A 22,783-nucleotide genomic window follows, 5' to 3' on the forward strand; every position below is an offset into this window, starting at 1 on the left:
ACATCCTTCGGCAACTGCAAGAGAAGTACCTCGCAAAGCATCAACAACTATCACATATTTTTGTAGACCTTGAAAAAGCATTTGATCGAGCTCCCCGTGAAGCAATCAGGTGGAATCTACGTCGACAACTCATTCCAGAATATCTTGTTCAACTTGTGATAGAAATGTATACGAATACTAAGACTCTCGTCAGCACAACGGTTGGAAACACAGATGCATTTGATATCGGCGTTGGAGTTCACCAAGGCTTGATTCTCAGTCCACTGTTATTTATAACTGTGATGGAAGAAATCACAAAACCGATACGCACTAGTGACATTTGGAATCCAGTATATGCTGATGATATCGTTTTAACAGCCACGTCTGAGCAGAATGCAGCAAGATTGGAACACCAGACTCGCCGATCATGGATTCAAAGTCAACATCAGCAAAACCAAAGCAATGAGCACTGGTGATCCACATCTACTGGACGAGGGCCCAGTTCAGTTTGTAAAGCTGGTGTAGGTAACAATTCAATCAAGTGTCAGCAGTGTAACCAGTGGTGTCACAAACGTTGTTCAAAAATATTGGTACTTTATCTAAAGTGTCCAATTTTGTTTGTCCTGCTTGCATCAATCCACAACAAATTCGAAATTGCAATGTTTTTGAAGCCATTAAGGTAGAGAAAGTAACATCGTTTCAATATCTAGGGAATGTTCTGGATTGTACTGGAACAGCTGAAGCTGCCGTTCGAGCACGCATACGTGTAGCCTGGAATAAATGGCATCTCCTTGCCTCTATATTGATGCGGTGTGACATCCCACTACCACTATGATCAAGACTTTATAAATCTGTGATACGTCCGGTGTTATATGGTGCAGAAACATGGCCAATGACAACCAAACTGGAACAACAACTTCAACGAACCGACATGAAAATGCTTCGATGGATGCAACGAATTAGTCTGAAGGACCACATCAAATCCACCGAAATTCTGCGTCGTGCTGGTTTAGATGATATAAAGGACGAATGCCGGCAACACCGTCTGCGGTGGTTTGGTCATGTCAAACGAAGTGAAAACAGTGCCATAACTTTTCTTGCAGATGTTGAAGTACCTGGCACACGTCCCAAAGGCCGTTCAAAAAAATCCTGGTCGTAAACAATCGAGCAAGACATGAAAGCTCTCGAAATATATACAACTGATCGTCTAATTTGGCGCAAAAAATTGATGGCAAAGAAAACAAAGTCCTACCTCGGAGAACTGGGTTCCTAGACGCTAAAAGATGATTGATTGATTAATTACATACATATTCAAATTACATGGTCATAACAGTTGCGCATAGCGTAATAGTATGTATTGTGCATGTACACATTTCGCATTGTTTTGTATTATCTGATATTCATTAACCTCGTATTAAATGACGCGTTTTAGTTTTGTTTTTTATATTGATTATTCAATCTTTCACACCAGTTCATAAGTTTTGATTATAATTTGTGTTTAAGCTAAGAGCACTGTTGTGGCTAGAGGCGCTGAGAGTTGATATTGCCGTCTTAGGCAAGATACGTGCCGGCCATTTGTGAAATTATTGTCATTGGTCGGGTGTGTTTGTACCTATTTTTTTGTTTGTTAATTGCACGTGAGCTTCACAATAACTTTATAATAAAAATATCTTAATATAATTAGGTTTTTAAATATAATCAAGATTTTAACGACTCAACCTGCTAAAATATATAAACTAATAAATTTTTGCCAATTAAGTTACAACATCAACATGTCCAGCCAGGGTTCCGCGTCTCAATCGGCCTCCTTCACCCGTTGTCATGTCTGCTTCAAACATAACAGGTCGAGACATGACGGAACTCTCGTCAAAAACGGTGGAAAAGTGAAGGGTACGGAGTGCTCTTGTTCATTGAAAATGCCACCCTCGGTTGCAGGCAGGAAATCGGTTGGGGGTCGAATTGGGAATTTGTCAATGGCGGGTGTTAAACCGAAAACAATAAAGACTGCTGTAAGCGAAAGCTAAGATTCATTTGACAAATCCTTTTTTTAAATGTCATCAAACTACCGTTTGATTAACCACATACCAAAACACTGGCGTGGTAAGTTTGGTCAAGTTTTTATCAACATGCTGAAAAATATATGTGATCACCCATCTGAATCCACGGTATGGTTTAAATTGTTATTCCTTCCAAAAATGGTGCTTTATGAAGATCCCCGAGGAGGAAGAGGTCGTAATATCAGCGTTCAAATCAACAGTAGGCTCGATGCTTTTACTAGTGGCCCATTCGAGGTAAAAGCCATGAAACCTGTTTTAAAAGATGAAAGGGGAGGAGGTCGTCAACCAAAAATTTGTGCCATGGTTAAAAGCAAAAGTGAAAAAGGTAATATTCGAAATGCCATGAAAATTTTGTCATCAACGGACACCATGGCTCCGAACTCTGACGATACTCTCAATGCTTTAAAAAAAGCACTACAATACCCCGGCTGACAGCAAACTCAGTTTATAAAAGGAAAATTTTAGCGTCTCTATTACTGCTCAGCAACTGATGCTGTGTCTAAGACAATTTCCAAAAGGAACTTCCGGTGGAAGAGACGACCTAACCCCCCAGCATCTAAAAGATATGGCGCATGAAAAAACCGAAACCACCGAGCTTATCAACGCAGTGACTTGTTTCATAAACCTTTTGCTAAATGGTGTTTGTCCTCTTGAGGTGGTTCCATATATGTTTGGTGGGATACTGATAGCACTGTTAAAGAAAGATGGTGGAATTAGGCCCATTGCTTTTGGTTGTGTGTGGAGACGTTGGTCCGCTAAATGCGCTCTTTTGGTTATTAAGGAAAAAATTACCCCAATTCTCCAACCAGAAAAGGTCGGTGTAGGAGTTAGCGGTGGCGCAGAGGGAGCGATACACGCTGTCCGGCGGTTTGTGAACAACATGAGTGAAAGCGAGGGTTTTATAAAACTGGATTTTTCCAATGCTTTTAATTTATTGTGTCGTGACCACATGCTCAGCTGCGTGAAATCTCAACTTTCGGAGATTTATAACTTCTGTTGGCTGGCTTATGATGCAAATTCATTCCTATCGTTTGGCAATGATATTGTTTTATCTGCCGAGAGTGTTCAACAGGGTGATCCTCTAGGTCCTCTACTTTTTGCATTAGCAATTAACCCTCTGATCAAATCTTTTCGTTCAAGATTTGTTGTAGCATATTTGGACGATGTGGCTCTGGGAGGGTGTATTAAAAACTTATCTGATGACATAGAATTTATCAATAACAATTGCAATCACTACAGGTTGAAACTTAATATAAAGAAATGTGAAATAACTACGTGGTCAGCTACAGAAATTGTTTTCATAATATTAATAAAATTAAAACATTCGACCTTGATTTTTTGGGTGCCATTATTTTTCAAGGTGATTGCCATACCAATTTTTAGTCTAAAAAGTTTGAAGAGTTTAAATATATTATGTCGATGACGGAAAAAATTAATAAACATGATGCTCTTCTTCTTATCACTCAAACAACTTTTATCCCAAGACTTTCTTATTTTCTTAGGACTTCGCCAAACCCTCCTAAAGATTTTTCTAATTTATTCAACAATGAACTTCGTATGGGACTCTAATCTATTTTTAATATTTTTTTGACGATAAAGGATGGACTCAGGCAGTTTTTCCCGTTGGTATGGAGGGATTGGGATTGGGCGTCGAAGCTGATTTGGCATCATCTGCTTTCTTGTCTTCAGCCGCGGCCACGGCGACCCTTCAAACTAATCTACTGCCGGACGATGGAGAATTTGAGGACCATCTGAGGATTGAAACTTTTAACCACTGGTGTTTTATATATGGTAACGTAAACAGCATAGATGTGAGCTCACAAAAATATGGAATGAACCTTTCTAGAATAAATCGATGTCTCAACTGGAGGAGCTGAATATATCGCCCCAGGATAAGGCAAGATGGCTGTAAAAAGTGAACTTGGTTCAGCTTGAATAAGGGCAGTTCCTAGCACAGAACCTGCAGGTCTAATTTCCGACAGTAACAACAGACCAGATGGTTATATACTCGTCCCATGGTCTTGTTTATCGTGGGATGTAACATTCGCTCACACGCTTGCTGAAAGATATATTGGTTACACTTCGGCCGCAATAAAAGCTGCTGATTTCAAAAATAACAAATATAAAGAATTAAATGATAATGCAAAAATATTTACATTAATATGTATTGAAGTTGCTTGAAGGTGACTTACAAAATATTAGGGTAAGTCATGATCTAAGCCCTGAACAGCGTGTTGAATTGAAATCGCTGTTGGATAAAGCCAAGTCTAAAAATGTTGAAGATAATGATTTTTTATACAAGGTCAGAGGCCCTATCGGACGGTGGAAAATAATCAAGTTTCCCAAAGTAGTCACTGCTCAATAATTAAAATGGGTTTGTATAATATGAGGTCTATTGTTAATAAGCTTGGTGTCGTTTATGATTTATTGTCTGATGATCTTGATTTCTTTGTTGTTGTTGAGTCCTGGCACGGTTCTTTAGATCATAATATAATCCAGTTAGCTATGCCGCCTGATTATGTTTGTGTTGATCGTTTGAGGCCAAATGATCCCTATCATGGTGGCATTATTGTCTTTTTTAAGTGTTCTTTTGGTTTTAGGAAAATTGAGCTTCCTGTTGTTCAAACATTTGAGACACTGGCCATTGTTTTTTCATTGAGAAATTCTAAAGTAATTCTGTTGTCCATTTATCGTCCTGGGTCTGAATCTGTTTCTGCGTTGTTCTTTAGTGAATTTACTACAATTATGGAGTATATTTCTGTGTGTGCTGATTTGTTGTTGATAGTAGGTGATTTCAATATACATGTTGAAAGATTGAATGACAGGAATACAGTTTCTTTGTTGGATATTTTTGAATCGTTTCATGTTTGTAATTGGGTTGTTGGTCCTACCCATTCATCTGGTGCTACACTTGATCTTGTTGTTTCGTCTGCTGATTTTCCTTCTTGTGATTGCACAGTCTTTCCTAGTAATGTCCATTCTGACCACAGTTTTATCAGAGTTGATTTTCCGTTTGTTCATCGTCGGACGAGGATTGTTGAACGATTGGTGCGATCATGGAATAGGATTTATAGTGAATTATTTGCCCGTCTTGTTTCCCAGTCTTTTGTTGGTGGTCCTTTTACTGATGGTGATCCAGAGATTGTTTATTCAAAATTCATGTCTAGTATGCAGTCAATAATTGATGTTGTTGCCCCGTTGCATTATGTTAAAACCAATAGCTTCTATAATTCTCCTTGGTTTGATGATCAGTGCAGAATATGCAAAAGATTGTGTCGTAAACTTGAACGTGTTTATCGTCATATCCCGAGTGAGGCTAATAAAATTGCTTGGAGAAATGCACTAATGAACAAAAGTTCTCTTTTCTCGGACAAAAGGAATTTGTATTGGAAAAATTTGATACAGATGAATAAGTCCAGGCCTAAATTATTGTGGAACATGGTGAGTAAATTGTTTGGTAAATTCTCGGATAGCCATAGTTTGAGTGAATCAATTAATTTTACGCCATCTGATTTTGCTTCTTTTTTCAAGGATAAGATTAAGAGGGTGATGGACTTAACAGCTTCCTCGATTGTACCAGTCTTTTCTCATTGTAGGTTTCGGTCTGATGAGTTGTTCTCTGCGTTTTCTTTGTGCTCGGGTGACGAAATTAAAAAAATTGTTTTAGGATCTCCAACAAAATCTTTTTCAAATGATTTTATTCCGACTCAAGTTTTTAAATCATATATCGACTTGTTTATTCCATTCTTGACATTTTTTGTTAACTTGTGTTTAAGAACTGGTTGTTTTCCTAATCCTCTGAAACACGCTGTTGTAACTCCTATATTAAAAAAGTCATCCCTTGATAAAAGTGATATTTCTAATTTCCGTCCAATATCCAATCTGTTGTTTTTGTCTAAGGTTCTTGAACGTATTGTTTTGGGGCAATTCTTAAGTCATCTGAATAGACATAATTTGATGCCTGTTCACCAATCGGGCTATAGGCAGAACCATTCAACTGAGACAGTTTTAATTGATGTTACGTCTACATTATTTGCAGCTATGGATCAACACTAAGTTTCATTGTTGGCTTTATTGGACATGAGTGCTGCCTTTGATTGCGTTGATCACACCTTGTTGATAAATTGAAATACTTTTTTGGTGTCTCTCATGTAGTAGCCTCATGGTTTGAATCATACCTGATTGGAAGGACTCAGCAGGTTTTCTTTAACAACGGGTTGTCAGATGTTGAGATAGTCACGTCTGGAGTTCCTCAGGGCTCAGTCCTTGGGCCTTTGTTGTTTTTACTTTATACAGCTGATATGTTCCCAATTATTGAGGAATTTAATTTCAAGTATCATGCGTTTGCTGACGATGTGCAAATAATTGTTCCGATTGCATGTAATACAACGTTTGAAGATGAAGTTGATAGATTTGTATGTTGCATCGAAAAACTCAATGGGTGGATGATAGATAACAGATTGAAGATGAACGAAGGTAAAACTCAACTACTTTTGATTGGTACCTGGCAACAGCTGGAGAAAATTGATGTTAAGTCCATCAACATATCTGGGTCGGATGTTAATTTTTGTTCCTCCGTTGGTGACTTGGGGATCGTATTGGATCAAAATATGTCAATGAATTTTCATGCCAAAAAGCTTAGTAAGGAGTGCTCATTTCAGCTTAGAAGGCTTAATCAAGTTAAAAACTCATTAGATAATGACACATTGAAATGTTTGGTTCATGCATTTGTTCATTCAAAGTTGGACTACTGTAACAGTGTTTTCTATGGAGTATCAAACAGTACATTGTCTTCTCTACAGTCAATTCAGAACAGAGCGGCCAGGATTGTTAGTGGCCGTTTGAAGTTTGATCACATTAGTCAAACGTTGTTGGATCTTCATTGGCTTAATGTTAGGAAAAGAATCTTATACAAAATTTCCATCATGGTGTTCAAATGCCTGAATAGTCTCAGTCCAAGTTACCTGTCTGAAATGATAATACGTAGAGTTAGATCTCACCCGTCAATCAAGTTGCGTTTAGATGATCAAGATTTATTGATGGTACCGAAAACAAAGTTAGCTGTTGCTGATAGAAGTTTTGCAGTTGCTGGTCCTTCGATCTGGAATAATTTGCCCCATCACCTGCCTCGACCGAGATTGACTCTTCAACAGTTTCGCAAGGAATTGAAAACTCATATCTTCTTGGATTGATTCGCACAAATCATGGAGCGCCTTTGGGTGACAATAAAAGGCGCTCTACAAGTTCTCTAATAATAATAATAATAATAATAATAATAATAATAATAATAATAATAATAATAATAATAATTGAAACGTATGGACCCATTGATAGGGAAACACAATTTTTTATCGATAGCATTAGTTTTAGAATTGTAAAACATTCTGGCGATCCAAATGATAAATAATATATTAAACAAAATATTTCTTTATTGAGGCAAAAATTTAATGCTTTTTGTATTTTAGAAAATATTGCCAAATGCCCTTCTGTGCGAAACCCATAAACATTAACTAGCGAGCAGGGGCAAAATGATAGTTTTTATGACTCGTTTTTGACCGTGGGCTCGTACATAAACATTAAACATTAGTTAACTTCCAATTTAACTTTTCGATTTTTCTAACGGTTGAACGAAAAATCGAAAATTTAAATTGGAAGCTAACTAATAATTGCATTTCTGACAGTCTTAATCCTATATATATATATATATATATATATATATATATATATATATATATATATCCTAACTTAGAAACAATTGAAACAAAAATCCGGCACATATTCGAAACCCGGTTCAATGTTTGGCAGAAGCCGGATTTAAGCCGAATTTGGAAAATGGCCAAATTTCGGTTCCGGCACAGGCCGATATATGGATAAGGGGGTTTGAGTAAAATTTCTTTGCTACGGAATTGTTTAAAAATATTATTAAAATGGACTTTAACCAACTCCTGCCAGTGGCGGACAGAGAGAGCCGAGAGATTTACAAAAATTTTTTGACGACCGGAAATCGGGGAGCCGACATTTTTACGGCCAACTTTTAAGGTAATGTCTTCAAGCATTTACTTAACATCTTTTTTGGAGCTTATTATTTCAAAAATACCACTTTTTTCGTTAAAATAACGACTTTTACTAACTTTTAACATAAACAACGTTCACAACGGGAAGCACGGCCCCCCAGCCCTTCTATATCCGCCACTGACTCCTAACGAAATTAATAAAATCAAAAACTCTTATTTTTCGACAGATCTTGAAGAAGGTACTTAGTCATTAAAACGATATTGTAGGCCTTAAATATGAAAATAAAAACAACTAAACAAAAATAACGCTATTCAACCATTTCTTATACACCAACTGACCGTGCATCATTTCCCACAAGACAGAGCAAAAACTGTACAGATCCGACTTTTCTGTTGGAATTTTTCCATCCATAACTTCTGGGGCCATCCAATTGTAGGCTGCATTTGTATACTTATTAGTTGTCACCTGAGTGTTCAAACGAGAATTCCCGATCGTAACGTTGTAACTAGTTGTTGATGTGTTGGCTGACACTGATGAAGACATTGTTGAAAAGTTACTAGCTGGATGGCAACTAGAAAGAAAAAAAAAGAAAAGTTACTAGCTGGATGGCGACTAGATAGAAAAAAATTATGATACTAACTAACATAACAAAGACTTTTAAAAAATATAACAACAAAGTGACATCTATGAAAAATATAATAGCGGATTTTAGATATGCAACAAATAACAAATAAATTGAAAACTATAACGAAATATAACAAAATCATGGATATGATGAAATCAACAAAATAGAATGGTAGTAATAATAAAACATAAAAATCATTTGCAAGTAGCTAGTAGTAAAGATATTAATGTTGGCAGCAACATGGTATCATTGGAAAACAGTTGAGACAGTAGTGTAGTCGGATTCGATATTGGAGCATTAAAATTAGTAGCAATAATGTTGAAACATATGTAGCAATAATAAAAATATGGAGAAGCAGTATCAACGATAGTTATATCAAAATGTGAAACAATGTCAGAAGCCAAAATACGAGTTAGTAACAAACCGTTGATTTGTAATTATAAAAATGTACAACTACCAACCTGTGTATCATATACTCAAAGTTCCCAACTCTAACCAAGTCATGTCTGATGAGAAAAAGCGAGTGTGAGGTGACGTAACAATGAATGAATCCCTTCCTATGAAGGTACAGCAAAGCACTGGCCACTTGTTTCATCAGTGTACATATTTGTAAGAGTGACATAGACTCCATCTGGTTAGCAGAAATGCTTTCATAATAGAAATTAGTTATTATCCTCATTATCATAAATCTATCACGAATTAAAAAAAAACAATTAATAACAAATTCAATTTGGTTAAGTAAGGGATGTCACCGTTGGCTTTACCAAATTACTCTATAAATTTGACCTAGAGAATAAATTTTCAAGAATGTTTGTGGGTCCACAAAGTTTTAACTGCAGCCTCACTTCTGGCAATCACCTTTTAAAACTATGGCAATAAACACAAATTTTAGCAATTAAATTACTCTAGAAATTATTATTATGTATAATTTTTATAATTATTTTTGCTTATTTTTCATTTAATTTTTTATGCATCCATGGCGTACAATTGCACTGTTTACGATTGTTGAACAATTTTATGTAAGTCTGACTTAAAATTCCATTAGAGTCACAAAGGCAAACTTTTTCTATAAGAAAAGAGAGCAACATACGAGGATCGTTTCAGCCTCATCTACCTACACAGTATACACATGGAAAAAATTAAATAGAACAAACAAAAACAAAGTATTGTAATTTTACAAATTAAGTAAATCAAAATGCAAAATAAAATCAAATTAAAAAACTTTACAAAAACCAGTCTCAAAAAAGGGAAATGTAACCTCACCTTCTGATGCAGATATGAATAGAGTGAGCCAAGATGCACTCTCTCATAGACCAGGATTAAGTTCTCAAGGTTGTCAGTTCGACAAGTTCCCATCAAAAACAATATGGCTGGATGATGCAGCTGACTGAATAAACGCATAGAAGAATGAATAACGCTTAACTAAGTCAATAAGAACTTTTATATACTTGTCAACTTTGCACCACCAAGATTTCTCTTACACTTAAAACCTATTTATTAGTACAGTCCACATTAAAGAAATCATCTAAAGCATTCTCATCATTATAGTTTTATCCTTTATAGTTTACAATTTTGAAATGGACTGGGAGAAAGAGACATTGTTGAAAAAATAATTTAGTAAGTGAACAAATACATGATGATTATTTAATTGCTGAATATGATTGCAGAGAAATAAAATCTGATAGATAAAAAAATAAAATAAATGAATTCTTGGAATGATAAAAATCACTTCAAATTAAAACACTCTTATCAGGTGAATAATAACCACAATTATTATATTTCCTATATTGTGAAGGCTGTAGAGACATCAGTATAGGCAGAAGGTTTTCAGATTGATGGCTTCATTTCACACAATAAAATGATTGAAATATTCGTCACCTTTCAAGGTTCAATGAAGATAATAGAACACTGGATGTCAGCAAAAAGCCTTGAGCTAAATTACAATAAAATTAAATATATATGGCTTCTTAGAAAGTGCAAACTGCAGTGACTGAATGAGTTCAAAAAGCCAGTTGCGACCTTGGTGGTGTTGTTCTTGACTCAGGCCTTTCCATACTTCCTTCAAAGGTCTTTTTATCACTCATTAATCACGTGAGATAAGAGTAATAAGACATTATTTTACAGAAGAGTCAATAAGAATGTTGGTGTTTGCACAAAATTGATTTTTTTTACTCAGTTCTGCACAGTACTGACAAGTATTGCTCGGCATCCATTAAATTGGTTCCAAACTTTGCAGCTAAGTTAATTGCTTGACTTATAAAATTTGACAGCATTTCTTACAGCATTAAAATGGACTTCATTAGATATTGGCGAGAGTCAAAATTAAAAAATGTAAAACGGCACTAATGGAGAGAAAAAGTTTATCTGAAAATGCACCAGTTTATTTGAAAAAGATGATCGATTTAGTTTTTGATGTCCCTGAGATCAGGAATCACAGAGATCATGTATACCTACATTCAAAACATCTTATTTTGAAGAGAAAATGTTTTCTGTAGTTTCAGCCAAGATTTGGAACTCATTGCTGTAAATTTAAAAGTTTATGCAAATATGAGCCAACATTCCTTCAACAAGTCAAAGCATGAAAGCATCTCAACAGACATGCTCAACAAATCAACAAAAATGGAAAAAGTTTTAGGGGGTAAAAAATAAATTTGTAAAATTCGGGCCTATATATCTGTAGTTTTAATTTGTGCATGAACTATTTTGCAAACTAAGAATAAAACTAACAGCATGAATTCTAGTTCAGCAATAAGTAGATCAACATGTCCTCCTTCACGTGGGGCTGTGTGCAATCTCTTGATTGTCACTGGTTCTTCTTTCCATAACATGCTGTAGTTGTTGTAGATGAATATTAAATATCAAATATGAAAAATAACTGGCGAGTTAACTCACGCCACGTTTCGCGCTGTTATCATGCAATGGCCTAGTCCGAATACTGTCTGGCCTGTCCAAATCTCAAAAACTATCCTACGCCCTACATATACGATGCAGTGCTTGCGTGCATACATAATGCGTATGTAATGTACAGCGTGTGGTGTGGATGGGACAACTTTGTGGCACAAATGTTTAATTATAAGTACTAAACGATATGTAAGCAGTTTTGCATTTGACAAAGCTGCTTAATGAAGTGGAAAAAATGCAAGGAATGAAAAAGTGATTACATTGTCTATTGTCCAACCAAACCAAAATAATTAGTTAATCACTTACCAAACAAATTAGTTAATCATTGACCAAACAAGCAACACAGATTTAAAATAACTGTAAGAATTTATTGTTCAGTTATTTTACTGGCTGTAATTAAGTTGTAAAATTTAATAAATTTTTGAATTTGTTAAATGAGAATGGACCACCCTTTAAGAATTCCGCCATATAAATACCAATTAAAAACAAACAAGCTAACCACCTAACTGAACTAACCTATCACCCCACCAGCAGCCACTAACCTTTCCATCACAGTGTATGGTCCATCATCCCAAGTGTAGCCATATGGATCATGCCTCAAATTGTCTAATGAAATTATAGGAAAGCAACTGACTCCTCCATACGACTCATCATTACTTACTAGAATCTTTATTGTTAACAAGTTACATTTAGAAATAAAAATTATTATCATTTATTAATTTATTTTATTTATATTTAATACAGCATTATTTATACTGCATGCACACGCAAACACACACACACATACATATATATATATATATATATATATATATATATATATATATTTATATATATATTAAACACGCAATATATATATATATATATATATATACAAATATATATATAAATATTAAAATAAATATATAAAATGCGCTCTTATGCATGCTTTCATTCATTCACGTCTTGACTACTGTAATAGTTTTTTGTATGAGGTTTCTAAAAAAGAAATAGCCATGCTGGAATCAGTTCAAGATAGATACCGGCAGTCGATGGCGTAACCATATTACGCCAGTTTTAAACAGCCTCTATTGACTGCCTATTCATAAGAGAATTATTTTTAAAATGGCTGTTATGGTTTTTAGATGTCTGAACAATTTGGCATCCAAATATTTGGCCGATAGATGTTTTGAGAGGTGTTGAGTGACTATGATTTGAGATCAAGTAGTGTTAATACGTTGGTCACGACTGTGACCAAGCTTAAGATTGGTTCGCGTAATTTCTCTGTAAGTGGTCCAGCTGTTTGGAATGCTCTTCCTTGTTGCTTGCATCAAACTGGATTATCACTGGGTCAGTTCAAGAGGGAACATAAAACACACTTATTTCGAATCTGAATTTTAAAAACTTGCTTCTTTTATAAAGCAGTAACAGCGCCGGTGTAAGTGTTATAATCGGCGCTTTATAAGTTTCCAAATAATAATAATAATATATGTTCGGGTAAATGACCATAATTAAAGCAGTAATTTATGAAATCTACCGAATTTTTAGCATTGGATAGTTTTTTTTATTACATTTTTTAATGTCGATATTAAAGTTTGAATAATGTACAGTTTTCCAATTCATTCTTGAGTGAATAGGACCAATTTCGATCTTTCAATCATTTTCAGCACTTGTTGCAGTTTATATAGGGAATTTGTATAACCCACGCCTTTGTTCCTGTGATTTGCATTTATTGTTATTAATGATAATAACTTATATCACTAATAACAATAAATGCAAATCACAGGAACAATTACTGACCAGAAATATATTATTGAAATCAAAGCGAACGAACTTAACAAAGATATAATTAAAGGACAGGACCAAGATATAATAAATAGACAAAGAGAATTGTAAAACTTTAAAATATCCTTATATAAGCGCTGACGATGAGTAAAATCAAGATAGGATCAATACATTTTATCATGAACACCACTGAATTTCTTATTAATTTCAATGAATTGGATAATAATTATAAAATTACTGTTAGAAATATTGAAGAGCTCAACCGTAAACTTTCAAAAGCTAAAAATTCGGTAGATTTGATCAAATATTGCATATATTATGGTCTCCTTCCAGCATATATATATATACCAAAAACATCATGCACACTAGAGCCCTGCGCGGTTGGAATTTTCAAAAACCGCAACCGCACAAAACCGCAACATTTGAAACCGCAACTGCAACATTTGAAACCGCAACCGCAGCGCCGAACACAGCAAGAAATGAAAAACAACATTAATGCTTTTATTGACATTAAAAATCACAACTATCTACATCTGTGTTCCAATATTGTTTTAACACACATTTGGCTTCACATTTGTTACAACAGATAAATGATGTAGCCACGTTTTTAAAATAAATTCTGCTAAAATTTTTCCAAATTTCACTTTTAGAATTTTCTTGCGCTTTTAAAGAAACGTTTTCGCTTTTGGACAGCATCAATTTAATCAAAAATTCTTTATCAATTACATCTACCTGTGGATCAACTTCAACATTTTTTACCTCGGACATTTTTATAAAATAATCGATAATTAACCACGCCGTAAATAAAATAACTACTTCTTTCAAAGTAAACAGGATAAAGAAAATGGTTGCTTCAACGGCTTCCAAAGATATTAAGATTTTTCAAAGACAATATATATAATAATTATTACAATGATAATGCAATTTTTAAAATGTTATGGACGAACAAAAATATTTAACAAAATTTTTGCGGTCACCGCGGTTTTGATAAAAAAAAACCGCACCGCGGAAAAACCGCACATTTCAAAACCGCAACCGCTTAAAACCGCATAATTTAAGCACCGCAACCGCAAAAAACCGCGGTTGCGGTGCGGTTTTTTGCAACCGCAAACAGCGCTAGGATTTTTTGCAACCGCAAACAGCGCAGGGCTCTAATGCACACACATATATATATATATATATTCATAGATTAAAAAATTATGTATATAGTTTTTTGGTGAAAAAAGTGTAAATACAGTAATTAAGGATGTGTAATTTGCTTAAATATCTAAAATCAGTGAGTCAAATAAATTAACTAACTTTCCCAAACCCATCAGATAGAATGGTTCCAGTATACATCTTGACCGCTTTTTTTCTCCACGGTCTCAAAAACGACATGTTCTTGTTATCCATAGTTTGACTAACAATTTGGAAATTAAATCGTCATTAAAACAGTTTTATATAAAAACGATTTTATATATAAATTGCATTTACAAACAGATCAAAATTCTTTAAAAATCTATACTTCTATATATATATATATATATATATATATATATACATATATATATATATATATATATATATACTTTTAGATTTCCAAAATTTAAAGCCTTGCATAAATCAAACTAAAATCTATACCTTTACCAATTTTCTTTTTTAACATACAGCCAGACCTTTTATACACTGAAATGATGTCATCTCAGTGCAAAAAACTTATTTTAAACTTATCAAGGGTCAATGGCCTGTATAATTCATAGTGAACATACTAAGAAAAGAGAATAATGGACACTGTCCTTGGTGACAATTAGAAAAACTTTAAGAACATTAAATGGGTGTTTTGCAGATTGGTGTGCTTGTTCAAGAGATGAAGAACAGCTGTAAAACCAGCTGTAAAAACAGAAGGTGGATTAATCAATTGAATGTTCAGGTTTGTTTATGCCAATGTTCCGCATTAAACTTTCAACTGTTTACCAAGGAGACAAATAAAACAAATGAAAAAAACAAGTAGGTTTCATATTACAAGGGCAGGCAACATGAAAATATAAATAATAAATTGTTAGTTATAACTTAAATTAATAAGCAGTTTATAAATGCATCAGAAATAATGAATAAAACAAACTTCATTAAGATGGTAGTCTCTAGATAACTATTGCCTGAGTTGTTAAGAGCAGAAAGTCGTTTCTTTTCAATAAAATCTAACACACATTTCTTTTTCTTTGGATCAAATTGTTTACTAATCCAATCTATCATTGATCTTCCTTTAAAATCATGAAGTCTTAGATCTCCTCCTGCATGTATAAGGCAACTGAGAATATGTAGGTCTCCATTAAAAGCTGCAACATGCACTGGAGTTATTCCTTCAACACTTCGACTAATAAAATTTTTAAATATTCTTCATTCTAAAATATCAGTTAATAAATCTCAAAATTTTGAAAAATAACTTAAATAGTTTAAAGATCTCTTCATGCAATGTTTTTATCCATATTTGTAACAGTGACAGTGGCAAAATTACATTTCGTCATTAACACATTCAAAAGCATCAAAAAGCAATTGAAGGCACAAAGTTTTTTAGATTCAGATTTGAAAGAATTGTATATTAATGTTCATGTTTGTTAACCGTTAAAAAATGAACACAGGTTATATTCAAGAAAAATGCCACACACGTGTATAAAATTTAAAATTTGTGTGTTCATGCAAGCGATACGTACGTACCATGCAGGTTAGTTGTCTGTGGCAATAGTACTGGTTACTTTTGTGAACTATACGTGAGTCCAATTTTTATTTATATTTATTTAATCATAACAGCCACTTCTATTTGAGACTGCTTCCAATAAGACATTTACATGATTGTTATATAAAATGAGTACAAACTAAGTAGACATTCAAATTTTGCTAAACTAATGTACCAAATACAATGCAACCACTACACAAATCAAAACATTTATTGACATAATCAAGGCCAGATTTAATTTTCTCTGGGTTAACCAACAATTTCTAACACTTCTTTTACTAAAACGAGTGTTTTTAACAAGCATTCAATGGAAAAATATTTCAAATTAGTATTATTCATCTTTTTTTGTGAAAAGACTTCAGCCCTGCCTTAAATCTGGCCTTGATCATTATATAAATAAAAGATACCACCAGTGAAGCATTGAAAAATTGTTAAAGTCGCAGTAAATGTTTGTCTATGGTAAATTAATTAGATCTTTGGTAAGTTTATATATGGCTCTCTTGTAATTCTCAGAGCACATTACATATACATAGCTTGCTCATGATCTTTACTAATTCTCATTCAACAATTTTTGATAATGGAACTCACAAAGGGAATGACTTTTGAGACTGCACAATTTGAGCAAGATTACATTGACCAATTCGCCAACGAAAACAGTCACATTTGCATAAAACAAACAACAGTGTGACTATGCAGGTATAGGTATAGCATACAATTAGAAGATGAATACAAAAAGCGTTTTTTAAGAAATAAAACTCTCCTACTACTTATGCAGTGATTTGTGATTATACTTTCCAGGTTTATGAACAGAAGATGTGCAATTTCAATTGACAGAATGACCAGCCAAAACACAACAAAAACTGTTCAAAGTTTTGGGATCAAGACATCAGTTAATCTAAACAAATAAAAACACGCTGACATTAAAATGTTATATTTTATTGTCGCTTGAATAACTGTGCCAAATGTGGTTTATCAGACCCACCAAATTGTGATTGACCAATATTGCCACAAACTGGGTAGATTACAAAAGGTTACTGGTGCCACAGAATTTGAATAGCCAACGTCAACAACAACACACATTTAGAGGACATTTCCCCAAGATCGAATTTGAATAGCCAGCAATTCAAAAAAATTTGTTTGTAACAGATACATGAAAAGTGCACATATGTAATGATAATATGTAAGCAACACTGTATTTCATTTTATTTTTTTATTGTTATGCTATTTAGTAATAAAAATTTACAGTGTTCAAATAGTTTTGGTTTTGTTAGATTGTTTCTTATGACTGAAAACATGGTGGGACAGATTGATTTTTCATGTATTTAAAAACAATTTTCATGTGTCTAAAAACAATCTAATTTTTGAATTTAACCTTCTTTATAGTTTAAATAATAAAAATAAATATAACTTCAAATTTAGGAAACCATGTATATAATCAAAGAAGTAAACACTGTCAAACAAAATTCTGTTCAAGACTTGCACCTGAGTATAGTATAACCAGTGAAAACTTAGTATTTACTAAAGATCTAGTAATTTATTTTGTACATACAGCAATTTCCGCTAAGTAAGCAAAAAATCAACGTTGTGCAATTTACTACAGACCTAGTAATTGCTTATCATTAAACTTGAAGCAGCGGTATTTATTGCCAATGAAGTAAAATACATGCACTGAGGTATTCATTGCAGATGTAGTAATTTATTTAACTAAATGCGAATGTAGCCTCGAACATAAATAAACATTTTATAAAATACAAATATAAGATATATTTTTATATTATATAAAAAATTCCCAACAAATTAGGATCTGCTCCATGTTTCAAAAGACATTGAATAACATCCTTGTGCCCTGCTGAAACTGCCAAGTACAAGGGAGTTTGTCCATTGATATTTTGTAAATCCACATTGATACCTACATTTCATTTAATTAAAATTAACAGGCATTCAAATTTAAATGAACAATAATGCTATACTACTAAACTATGGTATAATTATAAATATATTACTATATCTATAGCATAGATTATACATTATAGCAATATTGAGAAATAAACAGCAAAATTGACCAGTAAGTAAACAATAAATCCAAATAATTTTAAATCAGAGTTATAGACATAGTTATCTAAAATAAAAATGATACTTTAGTTTCCAAAAAAAATTTCTTAAATTGTTGAATATTATACTATACAATACATGAAATACAGCAGTCTTTTTACGTACCTTTACATAATAATTTTTTCAAGCGCTTTTTGTCTCCTTTAATGGCAGCTTCGTGAAACAAAAAAGAGTCATCATATGTCCTTATTTCACCAAGACCTAGTTTCAACTTTGAGACCATTTCATATAAAATTATAATGATCGAATTCGCGGAAATAATTAGTTTGCCAAAAATCAAAAAAATAACTAATGAGTTATCGTTATAGTTATACTACTATAGTTAATTATTTTATAGGGTAGGCACTATAATACTATAATAGCGCCAAGCCAGACAAACACGCTAGACGGCCATCTTGAAATTGTAGGGTTTGAAAACAATTAGATATTAAAAAAGAATGTTCAAATAAAACTCATCGTTGTATTATTAAAACCAACTGAATTAACTAATGTAAATGAACAAGAGAAGTTTGTTCCTAAAAATTGGAACGTAAAACTGACAAATCAGACACGAACGTTAATTCGTTATTATAAAAGTGAACGTGTTCACACTTTACCAAGCGCTTACTATAGATCTGAAATTTTTTTCATCGTATATCTTTTGCGGCGTTTCATATAATTTTTTTTTTATTATTATTCTTTAAAAATCAGGATCTGACAGACGCAGAAACTGTAACAACATGCAAGGCAGTAAAACAAAATTAAACAAATAAGTGAGAAAATAAATACAAAAAGTGAGGAAGAGAAATGATAAAACATGAAAAATAAAATATGTTAGAATAAAATAAATAATAATAATAATAGAAATAAAAGAAAAGTAATTGACGATGGAATATAAAATGAAGTAACGGCAAATTGATAGACTAGATGATGACTTAGTGAGTTAGTGAGGTGACCGGTAAATAAAGGCTAGGCCTGTGTGTGAAAAAGTTTTAATGAGTATTAATATATTTGATGACTTATTAATAGACTAAATGATGACTTAGTGAGTTAGTGAGGTGATCGATAAAAGTGAGGTGATCAATAAGTAAAAACTAGTTCAGTAATGATAAAGTTTTCTTAAGTGCTAATGTGTTTGAGGTGTCTTGTGATGAAGGTCTTTTCCTGGTATGTAGATTGGGTGACGACTTGATAGTTATGTTTGCGCTGACGAAGGTTGTGTGTTGTAGTTTTGATTGGTGGTAGTAGAGGATGGATGACGTGGTTGTTGTTATTTTCTATTTTCTTCAACAGCCTTGAATCGAGTGTGTTGAATATCTGAGTGACGGTAGGATACGATGCAGGTAGGTAGTTGAAGCGAATTAGTTTTTTGATGAGATTGTAGCTGCTGAAGTTGTTGTTGCGTGGCAAAACCAGACTAGGAGGGAGCTGCATATTTGATGCGTGAGATGATGAGTGATTCGGTGATGTCGAATAATTTGACGCCTCTGAACCATGTGAACGGTGTGTTTTGAGTGCGTGAAATGTTTGAAAGCCTTTTGTGATGATGTAATTGATATGAGGTGCTATATTGAGTGCGGAGGTGAATGTGATGCCTAATATTTATAGTTGATTTGTGCGAGTGATTGATGGGTGTTGTAGGTAATGTTATTTTTTTACGACTACTGTGAATGATGAGTTCGAATGATTTATTGAGATTAAGTGAAAGGTTGCATCGTTTTGACCATGTGGTTAATGAGTCGAGTTCTGATTGGATGGTGTTTGAGCTAGATGATGGGATGATAAGGTAGGTGTCGTCAGCGTATTTGATGATTTGATTAGAGCTATGGAAAGTTTTGAGAGTAGAAGCGTTGATGATGAAGGTAGATGGACCAAGGACAGAACTTTGAACTACGCTAGAGTTTATAGGTAGAGTAGATGAAAGAGTAGAGCTAAAAAGAATAGAATGACTCCTGTTAGATAGGAAATTAATTATGATATTGTAAATGTTGTCAGGTAGTGGAAGAGAGGCTAACCTATTTGAAAGTGAGAAGTGATTGAGAGTGTCAAAAGCTTTAGAGAAATCGAGGGCAATAAGATGAACATAATTATTATTTTCAAGGAAAGATGTTATTGTGGAAGTAAGAGAGATGATGGCGGATGTAGATGAGCGGATGTAGATAATATTCTGTGTCTAATCAGTTAATCACGGTTTTATCATATATCTCAATTATCTTTTATCATATTATATATTCTTAAGGAATTGAATTTTTTAATGAATTTTCAATAACTATTTGTAATATATATATAATGACAAATAGGGTTGTTTTGAAATTGTTTATTAAATTTTGTAATATAGACAATTCTGAAGAAGTTAATTTGTTTTTTTTTATATAAATTAATTTTACTTTAATTTAAATTATTTTTACATTACTTTACTCTATAATGTTGCGGTTGAGTTTGATGATGAGAACACCGAACCAGAAGAGCAGTGAGCGGGAGAAGAAAAGAATAGTATTCGTTTGGATAGGCTGGACACGTGTTTCGTCCCTATTGGGGACTTATCAGCAGCCCGAATACCTATCAGAATAGTTATCGCAGTTTCTTATAAAGCCCGCACAAATCACCTCCTTAGTTCGTGGTGTTTTATTTTTTATTAGTCTTTTTAGTCGCTAGGATTTTCAATCCGACAATACTTTCCCACCAGATCGTCGCAGCGTGTGTTGGCGAACGTGATGGATGAGGTTGCATTGCCGGGATCAATCCTGTGTTGTTTATCGAAGAAAGATCTGCGTTGGAGTGGAAACTCTCGTTGCTTGTTTTTCCAAATTGTTGCGATTGCGTTTGATGATGATGAACACCAAACCAGAAGAGCAGTGGGCAGGAGAAGAAAAGAATAGTATTCGTTTGGATAGGCTGGACACGTGTTTCGTCCCTATTGGGAACTCATCAGCAGCCCGAATACCTATCAGAATAGTTATCGCAATTTCTTATAAAGCCCGCACAAATCAACTCCTTATTTCGTGGTGTTTTATTTATTAGTCTTTTTAATCGCTAGAATTTTCAATCCGACAATAAATAGTCGTTTATTTCTTTATATTTATTTCTTTATAATTCATGAGTAGTGTGGTGTACCGTATTGTATTGTTTTAAGGGTTGTTTATTTTACTGCCCACAACTTTTGCTAAGAAAACTATCGACTAACACAAACCAAATCAAAAACATCATGATAGTGATACGTTGAATACACCTTTCTCTGTGGCAACATGGAACGCTAGAACATGGTACCTGACTGGAAAATTTGAGAACGTAAAACAAGAAATGAAAAGAATGAATCTCAGCATTCTAGGAAACACGTGGAAAAAATCTGATGTAATAACTTTTGAAGAAGGCAAACTTATCTATCTACTCTGGAGGTGATTCACACAAACAATGAGTAGGTGTACTTTTTGAAAGAAAGAAATTTCTAAACATATAAAAGGTTCCTGGGAGGTGTCAAAAAATATTGGTAGTCAAAATACACTTAAAATCTTTCAGCCTAGCTGTTATTCAAGTTTATGCGCCAATGATTGAAAGCAGTGAAGAAGACCTTAATGCTTTTTACAGTAATCTTAATGATGCTTTAAAAACATGTAAATCTCAAGAAGTTGTTATTATGATAGGTGACCTGAATGCAAAAGTTGGCTCAGAAAAAATACGTGGCGTGGTTGGTCCTCATGGAATAGGTGAAAGAAATTAGAGAGGGGAAAATTTGATTGCATGGTGTGTCCCAAATGATCAAATTATTACCAACAACTTGGTTGACAATCACCCAAGGCGTAAATATATTTGGAAGAGTTCCGGAGACAATGCAAGGAATATGATTGATTACATTACTACAAATAGACAATTTCGAAATGCTGTTTTACAATGCAAAAGTTACCCTGGAGTTGATTGTGGCAGTGAAAATAACACAGTTGCTTGTAAAATTTGAATAAAGTTAAAATAAATCAAAGAGTGAAGTGGCCTCGAAATGTTTGAATAATTTTGTCAGTCTGTCACAAAATGTTGTCACAAGGTCAAGTATAACGTAAAAGTAATAGTTTACAGTTATTGACGGAAGACGTAAATGAATCTAAATATGAAATATTTAGAGATGCACTTACAGAATCAGCTAGCGAAGTTATACCTGTAAAATAGCAAAGAAGAAGTCAGAAATGGATAACAGATGACATCGTATCTCTGATGAATGAACGAAGGAAAATGAAAGACTGCAATCCTATTAGATACAAAAAGCTGGACAATACAATCAAAAAATGTGCTTAGAAGCCAAAGAGAAATGGTTAACGACAAGTGCGAAATCATTGAAAACGTCATAAAACAGTAATACAAATGCAATATATAAAAAAATCAAAGAAATTACTCGAAGAAAAGCTTGTACCGTTTCTGAACGCATAAAAGTTAAATCCGGTAAGTAATCTTAAAGAAAGAAAAAGTACTTGAAAGATGGACTGAATCCATTAACGATCTTTTCGATGATATCCGTGTTGATAAGGTTGTGGAAATATTTGAAAATTTGGACATTGGTGAAAGAGTTATCAATGGGTTATGGAAAAGTTATCAAAAACCTCTTATGGGACGAAGAGCATCGATGAATTGGTAACAAGATGACGAATTTTG

At 33.6% G+C, this 22,783-nt stretch overlaps 3 protein-coding genes across 3 annotated transcripts; 2 read left to right on the plus strand and 1 right to left on the minus strand.

Annotated features, from left to right (window-relative positions):
• Nucleotides 1–1,751: 1,751 nt before the first annotated feature.
• Nucleotides 1,752–4,401, plus strand: HELRODRAFT_183140 (hypothetical protein; the record flags this gene model as incomplete). Its single annotated transcript, XM_009012180.1, has 5 exons — nucleotides 1,752–1,988; nucleotides 2,085–2,361; nucleotides 2,555–2,710; nucleotides 3,636–3,847; nucleotides 4,210–4,401. The coding sequence occupies 5 exons, from the start codon at nucleotides 1,752–1,754 to the stop codon at nucleotides 4,399–4,401; spliced, it is 1,074 nt and encodes a 357-aa protein (XP_009010428.1).
• A 3,426-nt stretch (nucleotides 4,402–7,827) lies between these two features.
• HELRODRAFT_183141 (hypothetical protein) lies at nucleotides 7,828–14,733 on the minus strand (the record flags this gene model as incomplete). The annotated part of the gene is made up of 7 exons (XM_009012181.1): nucleotides 7,828–7,934; nucleotides 8,390–8,622; nucleotides 9,138–9,307; nucleotides 9,940–10,063; nucleotides 11,404–11,505; nucleotides 12,120–12,244; nucleotides 14,641–14,733. The coding sequence occupies 7 exons, from the start codon at nucleotides 14,731–14,733 to the stop codon at nucleotides 7,828–7,830; spliced, it is 954 nt and encodes a 317-aa protein (XP_009010429.1).
• A 6,244-nt stretch (nucleotides 14,734–20,977) lies between these two features.
• Nucleotides 20,978–21,863, plus strand: HELRODRAFT_183142 (hypothetical protein; the record flags this gene model as incomplete). Its single annotated transcript, XM_009012182.1, has 3 exons — nucleotides 20,978–21,150; nucleotides 21,358–21,540; nucleotides 21,662–21,863. The coding sequence occupies 3 exons, from the start codon at nucleotides 20,978–20,980 to the stop codon at nucleotides 21,861–21,863; spliced, it is 558 nt and encodes a 185-aa protein (XP_009010430.1).
• Nucleotides 21,864–22,783: the final 920 nt, after the last annotated feature.

The sequence above is a fragment of the Helobdella robusta genome, assembly GCF_000326865.2.
Source record: "Helobdella robusta unplaced genomic scaffold HELROscaffold_100, whole genome shotgun sequence".
Classification (NCBI taxonomy): Eukaryota; Metazoa; Annelida; class Clitellata; order Rhynchobdellida; family Glossiphoniidae; genus Helobdella; species Helobdella robusta.